Here is a 9,215-nt window from a genome sequence, read left to right on the forward strand (position 1 = left end):
AATCGTACTGGGAATTTCTTTTTACGACGAACCTGATGTGACGAAAACAATGTCTTTGTTAAAAATATTCCCATTTCCAACTCCAAATTCATCAATGATAATTTTAATCAACCTGGAACATTTTTTAAACATTTGAGCCTAAACCTAAAGTCAAAACGAACAATGGACGAAATGTCTATATTTTAAAACCCATCACGCTTTTTAATTCGTTCAATTGCCAAATGGAATTTAAAAAGAGTATAGTAAATAAAACACGACACGTAATCCGCGAAAATAAAACCAAGAAGCTCAGACGCTTATTATTACGTTACTGTATATTAGTTACATTACAAACGTGTACATTAGACTGCACAGAACCAGACGGTAATTTGCCTTGACGCTACTGGTGAGATGACGTTGGATTGACACGCGTGTACTGTACAGTAGTTCACCCAAGCGGCCAAAATATGCCACTACGCCAAAACGATCTAAATAACCGCATTGTAACATACGGCCGGGAGATGGCAGTAGAGTGTTTCATAAAACGCAGATGGCTCGACCCCCAAAGCTTTGAGGAAGTTGCGCAAGACAACTAGCTAGTTACAATGGCGCCTCTAGATCTGGATAAATATGCGGAGATCGCAAAACAGTGCAAATACCTTCCAGAAAATGACCTAAAGGTAAATCAGTCATAATAAGAACACATGCAGTAAGACGACAGGTAGTGTGCTTGTGATACTTTGCGTAAATTGTGGTTATAATGTGTAATTAACCGAGGTTAGCTTAAGCGCGCTAGTAGCGTTTAGCACGCTCGCTTCGTCTGTGCGGCCAGGAAGTTAGGAGAATTGAATGGAGCGAAGGAGGTGATGTTATTTATTTAACAGTTGGCACGATCATCTTTATGTGCCACACATGTGTCAAGATAAAAATGATGAGACCTCTCTGTATTGACCTGATGGCGGTGACTGCCATTTTGAGGTAGACTGCTGAATGTCAATCGTTAAAATTGCTGTGCGGACTGCACTGCTAATGTTTTTATGGGGAACACACAGGTAATGTACAGTGACTGAGAGACATGCAATGTCAGTGACAAGTCAAATGACTAAAATATCGCCATAATATGCTTCCTTTTAGAACCTGTATGGAACTGTGAACTGTGTAATTAGAGAATTGCGTTTGGAGTCTATGCCAAGAAAACCAGGCTTGTACATAAAACACAGTCATCTACATCATACCTGCATGCGCCCAAAATAATAGAATCTTTTGAATTTTAGATTGCTCTAACTGACGTGCTTATTACAATGTTTATGGGCTGTTCTACCCGTCCTGATTGAATCAGAAAGACTGGCGCATGATGCTTCAGTGTAGAAATGTTTAATTTTACTCTTTATTATGGCGATCGGTATTGTTGAGTGTGTACCTACCTACCTATATTAGGTGTCTTTCAAAGTATGGTGTTACCAGTGAACTCTGCTGGGTTAATATCGTGTATGTTTTGGGAAGTGGATCAAAATCACTGGCTAATATGGAAAGGGCTCTCAACGAAGAAGGAATTTCGCTAGCATTTAAAACTCAGTCAATCCTAGGGACACACACACATATATATTTATTTTTTTCATGTCTTTTAAGAATCCAGCCATTCAATCCCAGGCACATTTTTGTGTCTTCTATGTTTTTCACGTGGGAGGTTAAAGGAGGATCTGAAAATGGCTGGCATTGAATGAGGTTTAAATTGTTTTAATTTTAAGCCATCCCTGTATACAAAAATGCCAAACCATCTTTTATACACCTTATTCTCCCATTGCATAAAATGTACTTGAATATAACTTACTATAATGCCTCTCAGTTTATTTATCCTGCAAAAATCTTTGCATATCCAATATTTTTCACTGTTGATAATTGGCTGCCCTATCTGTTCTCAAACATTTTGGCAGTTGCTTTATGCCAAAATAAAGTGAAGTCGGTCTGAACCTCACCACCTTTACAGTACTTATATATTTTTTCTCCTACGCAGAGATTATGTGACTACGTGTGTGATCTTCTGCTGGAGGAGTCTAACGTTCAACCTGTTTCTACTCCAGTAACAGTATGTGGGGACATACACGGACAGGTAAAATTTCCAGACACTAAAAGCTAGTGCATTAAATGTAGTAATTATTTTTTGTATATTTTTTTTCTAACATTGTTTTTTCCCCTTTTGTGCTAGTTTTATGATCTTTGTGAACTATTTCGAACTGGCGGCCAAGTTCCAGATACAAATTACATATTTATGGTTTGTATATATTTTGTATTAATGTAATTTAAGACCAGCATTTCTTCATGGTGTCACCCCTGACTTTATGTTGATAATAACACTTTTTATCTTGATCCTTAGGGAGACTTTGTTGACCGAGGATACTACAGTTTGGAGACTTTTACCTACTTGCTGGTGCTGAAAGCCAAATGGCCAGACCGCATCACTCTTCTGCGTGGAAATCATGAGAGCAGACAGATTACTCAAGTTTACGGCTTTTATGGTGAGATGAGAGTACAGTAAAAGAATTATCAATTTTCAACACAATGCAATAAATACACTTACATTTTTGCACCTACCGAACAGTAATAGTGATGTTTACCATTTTTATTCTTTCCACAGATGAGTGCCAGACCAAATATGGAAACGCTAATGCCTGGCGTTATTGCACCAAAGTGTTTGATATGTTAACAGTGGCAGCTGTAAGTATTAAGATAAGAAAACCTTTATTAGTCTCGCAATGGAGAAATTCCCGATTCACAGCAGCAAAGTTATGAAAGGAAGAAGTAGAACAACAAAATATAGGAGCTGCTAGAAAGGCAGCCACTCACGCGGCGCCATTTTGAAGTCATTAGATAACATTATATACAGAGGGACCTTGATTCAGTGGATCCTGATTTAACTTATCCTTTTTTTTTGTAGCCCTTCTCTATGGTATTCAATCGTAACAGAGTTGTAAAAAAGAAATGTGCTAACCTCGCAGCTCTTGAATGTGATCAGCTGCATGCCATTATAATCTCCCCCAGCACCAGCAAGCTTGGATAAAATCGTAAAACTTCCCCTCCCCTCTATCAGTCCATTCAATCGAGGATCGTTTATACAGCATACTCACGGTTCGGCACTCCCCGGATTCACTTATTCGCAGACCGGCTCAGTTCCTATCCCCCAGAAATAACAAGGGCCCACTGTATTTGTTTTGAATTGATTCAGACATCATTATGGATGGTTTAGGCTTCTTACTGCCCAGTGAAGAGATAAATATGGAAGTTAGGGATTCAGTTTGAAAATTCAGTGCAGAGAGTAGGAAAATCTCAAACAATTTGCCATGGCTCCTGCATTAGCAACAGTTTTATCAGAACCAGGCAATGTTTTTCGTAAAGACGTGAGAGGAAATCAGTACAGTAGGCTTGCCTTGATGAATATTACATTTTCATAACTTTTCAGACTGACTGAAAAGAGAGTCTGGCTAATTGTCAATCTAAAGCACTTTGTTGTTTACACCCCCTTAACATCTACAGTCTTTCTTTTCTTTTTCTTTTTCTTTTTTTTTAAATCTGTTGCTGCATTAAATGGTTTTTCCACTTTTGCTGTTTTTGCTAGCTGATGGATGAACAGATCCTGTGTGTACACGGAGGCCTCTCTCCTGATATTAAAACCTTAGACCAAATTCGGACCATTGAGCGGAACCAGGAAATCCCTCACAAAGGAGCCTTTTGTGATTTGGTTTGGTCTGATCCGGAAGATGTGGACACTTGGGCCATCAGTCCGAGAGGAGCAGGTTGGCTCTTTGGTGCTAAAGTCACAAATGAGGTAGGCTGCATCAGATGTTGACTGATATTTGTGGGGAAGTTAATGTTCATGTCTATTGCTGATTGAATATACTGTAATGGTTTTGGAGGGGACATTTTCTCCACAAAAATGGATGATTCGTTGTCTGTCTATCAGATATTTATTTTTTGCAAATTCAATTACTTGAAATAATGCAAACTGTATGATTCAATTAAAAAAGAAGAAATTTGTTGTGATATGCAAAGATGGCTAAATTTAGAACAAGCTTGCATCTGTGTTAGTACCCTAAAACTGCACACCTCGATTTTCCTAAAAGTTGACATGTTGTGTAAAACATAAATAACAGAATACAAAGATTTGCTAAATTATTAGCATCCGATATCCAACTGAATACAACACAAAGATGTTATATAATACACAAACATCCTATTTATTTATTTGCAAATATTCACTCAACACATTCCAAAAACGGCTGCGACAGGGGCATGTTTACCGCTGTTTTTTTTTTTTTTTTTTTTTAAACAACATTCAATAAGCATTTGGGAACTGAGGACACTAATTGTGGAGGATATCTAGGTGCAATTATTTCCCATTCTTCCTTGATATACAACTTCAGTTGCTCAATAGTTCAGGGTCCCCGTTGTCATATTTTGCATTTCATAATGTGCAACACATTTTCAATCGCAGACAGGTCTGGACTGTTGGCAAGCTATTCTCGTACTTGCACTCTTACTGCAATGCTGTGGTGTTTTAACACCTGTAGAATATGGCTTGTCATTGTCATCCTGAAATGAGCAGTGACATAGAGCATATGTTAATCCAAAACCTGGATATACTTTTCAGCGTTATTGTTTCCCATACCATGGGCACGAACACACCCTCATACCAATAACAGCTTTTTGAACTTTTTGTCCGCTTACATGCGGAGATTCCTCCAGATTCTCTGAATCTTTTTATGATAATTATGGACAGTAGATGATGAAATCCCGAATTCCCTTGCAATTGTATATTGAGAAACGTCCTTAAATTGTAGCACTATTTTCTCATGTAGTTGTTGGTGGATTTGACGATACCAGCCAGTATTGGATCGACCCAACACAATTTACAAAAGTTTTGATGTCAAATCTCCCACTAGCCCACAACCCTTGCATTTTGCTTGAAGAGCTTCAATCTTGTCCTGCCCGACTCTTTTGTGTCCCCGGTCGCAGCTGCCAGAGCGCGCTCCGGGCACCCCCATGGTGTGGCACTCAGAATTACGGAACGGTACATTCCAACAACACCGAGTTTCTGAATGGTCAAAGTGTTAACGGCCCACACTCTGAATACACCAGTGGTATTGATACTTGATGAGCAACTCGACATAGCGATATCATGGAATCAATACACCCTTCACTATTGTTCACAAAGTTTTGAAACTCACCCCATCCTTGCTTGTAAGCAAAAAGATTTTCAAAGTATTGTGTTGTGTTTTTAATTTACGTTTGGCATGATGTCCCGACCTCATTGGGGTTTGTAATACTCTATTGAAACACATCTTGCAAAATTTGCTCCAAATCTTTTTATCATGAGTGAAAGGAATGGCTTCACCAGAAGAAGATCTAGTTTTTGGAAAGGCCCAACCAGAACCAAGGCATGCATCCATCCATTAAAAATCCAGCTACCTGAGATGCACAAGATATTATGCTGTTACACATTCACATTTTAGGAATGTGGGGGATAGGAAGCTAGACTACCCGGTGAAAATCCACCCAAGCATGGGGAGAACATGTTAACTCCACATAGATTCGCACCCATTACCTCTCGACTTTGAGTCTGACGTGCTTTCCCACCACATGTATTCCACCGTTTCCCCATTGTGATGATTTGAAGAATTTCAAGTTGTACCGTAGTTTCCTCTTCTTTGCATTATGTTAATAGCAGCTTTGAAATCATTGGGATTTTAGCTCCAGAGAGGTGTTCTCGCCTGATGTGTTCTTCCCCTCCTAATATTTCTTAATTTGTGTGTCTTACCCAAACCCTGCAGTTTGTCCACATCAACAATCTGAAGCTGATTTGCCGGGCACATCAACTGGTCCATGAGGGCTACAAGTTTATGTTTGATGAGAAGCTGGTCACGGTGTGGTCAGCTCCCAACTACTGCTATCGCTGTGGCAACATCGCCTCCATTATGGTCTTCAAAGATGCTAACACAAGAGAGCCAAAGCTCTTCAGAGCAGTGCCTGATTCTGAAAGGGTCATCCCACCTCGGACAACAACACCTTATTTCCTGTAATATTATGAAATCCAAAACATTTAGTTGTTGTTTTTTTTTCTTCAGTGCAAAGACACCCAGGAGAGTGGCGACAGCACTTGTGAGTCTGTATGACTTTTGTAGTGTAAATATAAAGTATTTACAGTGCCAACTATTGTTGATTCCCCCCTCTGTACATTTAAAGCCATGTATCTGCAGCTTGAATCGGAAGCCCTTCACCTCAACCTGGAAGTTTGCGAGAAGCTACATGTTATCAACATAGCTTTCTTCTGCACATTTAGGTTTATCCATTGCATTAGAGTTTCAATTACGGATGGGAACTAGACATCAATCTTTATCTCTTTGTTGTTTATTGGTCCTTTTGAAATCTTACTCACAATGTCTTTATCCCCACCTTGTTTTCTCTTTACATTTCTCCATGTGAATTGACAAGAACCACATGATCTCTGACTGCTCAAACAGCAGCTTGGACTTTTGATATTTCTATGATGGAAAAAAAAAACCAACAGCCAAATATGGAATACTGTACATTCATGTACATGGACGGCTGATACTGCTATGTGAGCTGCTGTTTTAGTATAATTGTTTTTATTTTATTTTTCACTGAAGCAGTGATGCGCTAAACTGCCTCACAGACTTGTAACTCCTCACAGACATTCAAGTTCTCACTTGAGGCTTAAATCACAAAGATATTTCACAGCTCAGTAAGCTAGAATCTGTTTGCTGAGGTCAACTGACCGTTGTAAAATGTTCATATGTGCAGATCTCTGTTTTACTTTACAATAAAGATTTACTCGTCTGAACTAATTGCTGTTGTAATGATTTGCACACGACAATTTCATAATTGCTATCTTTGCAAAGAGAATGACAAAGCAACAAAAATTATGTACATATACGGAGTATTATCTTTTATGGAAGTGGATATAGTGGAACTGCTCAATCTCGGCTCTGAGTCTGTACAGTATGTATTAAGTGTTGTGAATGCTGATACCACAAAACTCCTATATTTGTCAATTTTGTTTCCATACTGATATTTTTTAACAACGAAAATGTGGTAGTGTCAGGCCAATACATGTGTGAGGGACAAATCAGTTTTTTTTTTTAAAGCTCATGCGTGATGTGTATTGCTGTGGCAGCAATAGTTTTAGTTATCCTTTAAGGTTCCACCTATTTGAAATGTTAAAAGTGAAATACATATTTCTTAAACAGAATATTATGAAGGCAGGTGAAATCAAACAGACAGAACATGATCATTTACAAACCCAAATAGGTTACACCAAATTGTGACTATACCCACATAGCATGCACAACGCTGAACACGAAATTTAATCAGCATTGGAGACAACATAAGATGACATCTGAGTAAGACATGGCATTAAATGTCTTGCTGTCAACACGTGATGAATACAATAAAAGGAGAAAAAAAGTTATTTGAATGCTCGATAGAATAACCCTCAGGACGTAAGCCCCGATGAACTAACTAAGGCATTATATGGCTACAGTATGGTACTAAATTTGTGTCACAATTACAAGCACGTAGGAGGACATTTGGAGCACAAAAGCGTGTTTTGGACGGTAAGAACCATTCTTGCACAAGAAGCCGCAGAACCAGCGAAGACACGCACGATGTGGGTGTGCGGTGGGATCCAGACGCACTCCGCACGAAGGTCACTTTTGTTTGAAATAAATTACCAGTCGCCTCGGGCATCACTTGCATAAGATTAAACACTTCCGTGTGGACACAAAACGCAACCATCCAGAGAATGAAAAACTTTCAAAATAAATGGTACCAAAACAAATGTTAATAGAATGCACGCTATGTGCGCCGTAAAGTAATATGCAATTCATTCTCACCAAGCAGTGCCATAATAATTTGCTGTTCATACACTGTAAGTGTGGCGTCTAAAACAGGGGTAGGGAACTCCGGTTCCTCGAGAGTGATAGCCTACCTGTTTTCGATCTCTCCCAACTCAAACACATGTGGGCAATTGATGAGCTGATCTTATGAATCAATCAGGTGTGTTGAAGTACAGAGAGATCTAAAACAGACACGGTACTGATCTCGAGGAACTGGAGTTCCCTCTTCCTGGTGTAAAAGAACCTGACGAACTCATACTCCCTTGGAGCGCATGCATTTGCGTCTAATTTAATTTGTTAACGGACTCATTACTACCATAGGATATTTTATTGTTTTGCTAAACTGATTGGGACTTTAGTGTGATGGATGAGGGTCGGAGCTACTAACACCGGAGCTCACACGTCATTGAGAAGGAACTCTTTCACTTCACCGTACTACACTGAGTTGTATTATATCTTTAATCCATTAATTACATTTTCGTATTTTGAATAGAAAAAAGTCGATAATTATCGATCGCGACGGGTATAGACTACTTATATCATGAAACATGTTTTCAGCCACATTACACATACGTCTTAGTAATTAGTAACACGTATGATAATTCGAATCTAAAATAACGAGTAACGCTGCATTCGACGAAGGGGGGAAGTCGGATCTATCCCAATCGAATTATCTCAGTTCCGAAACGGAACGGCAGAGGCGAATGTAAACAACAAAGATGACTGACACCGATAATTCTTTTGTTTTGGTTCACCACAGCCCATTATGACCTGCAGTAAACATTCTTCATAATTTTTTTTTCTGACTTCGCAAATCGGACTTCCCAGGTAAACGTGCCTTTTTCTCGTGCACTTTTCCGAGTCGGAAGTTAGAAAACTGTTATTTCCCACCTTTATCGAATGCAACATGAATCCAAGTTTCAGGTCGAAAAATGCAAATTGGATTCTGATTGACACACAATTAGTAACCTCAGCCATCCTCTGCTGGGGACATATGGTACTACACTCATCACACTCATTCTTTAGGGGAGACGTCTTTTAACCACAATTTTTTAACCCAATGGCCTCAACATTCAGAATCAACGTCGCATCCCTGATTTTCAATGGCCCTGAACATGCTTGACGAGCTTCCGTGGCTCTACAACCCTCTCTTCACCCAGAATGGACGTCAAATGGCCGTTTCGACTACTTCTGTCTAACAGTTCAGTTATCCCCCCCCCCCCCCCCCCGACTGACTGAGGGTTGAGAAGTTGTAATATTCGATGTTCAATAAAGTGTGAAAAGTAAGCGTGACGTCGCATAATTAAAACCAACAGGGAAATAGTT

At 39.3% G+C, this 9,215-nt stretch overlaps 1 protein-coding gene across 1 annotated transcript; it reads left to right on the forward strand.

Annotated features, from left to right (window-relative positions):
* Window positions 1–525: 525 nt before the first annotated feature.
* ppp6c (protein phosphatase 6, catalytic subunit) lies at window positions 526–6,839 on the forward strand. Its single transcript, XM_086110781.1, has 7 exons — window positions 526–659; window positions 1,994–2,089; window positions 2,186–2,251; window positions 2,354–2,495; window positions 2,615–2,694; window positions 3,593–3,802; window positions 5,805–6,839. Exons 1-7 carry the CDS (start codon window positions 585–587, stop codon window positions 6,051–6,053), a joined length of 918 nt encoding a protein of 305 aa, XP_085966907.1. The 5' UTR covers window positions 526–584; the 3' UTR covers window positions 6,054–6,839.
* The last annotated feature ends 2,376 nt before the right edge of the window (window positions 6,840–9,215 follow it).

This window comes from Hippocampus guttulatus, chromosome 5 (genome assembly GCF_054856545.1).
Source record: "Hippocampus guttulatus isolate MCC_2025c chromosome 5, RoL_Hgut_1.0, whole genome shotgun sequence".
NCBI classification, from domain to species: Eukaryota; Metazoa; Chordata; class Actinopteri; order Syngnathiformes; family Syngnathidae; genus Hippocampus; species Hippocampus guttulatus.

What these genes read in the sequence shown, in the direction of transcription:
- ppp6c (XM_086110781.1), top strand. Translation starts at nt 585, where the DNA reads ATGGCGCCTCTAGATCTGGATAAATATGCGGAGATCGCAAAACAGTGC. An exon ending in TTCCAGAAAATGACCTAAAG is followed by an intron (nt 660 to 1,993) that starts GTAAATCAGTCA and finishes TCTCCTACGCAG; the next exon opens with AGATTATGTGACTACGTGTG. An exon ending in GTGCTAAAGTCACAAATGAG is followed by an intron (nt 3,803 to 5,804) that starts GTAGGCTGCATC and finishes CAAACCCTGCAG; the next exon opens with TTTGTCCACATCAACAATCT.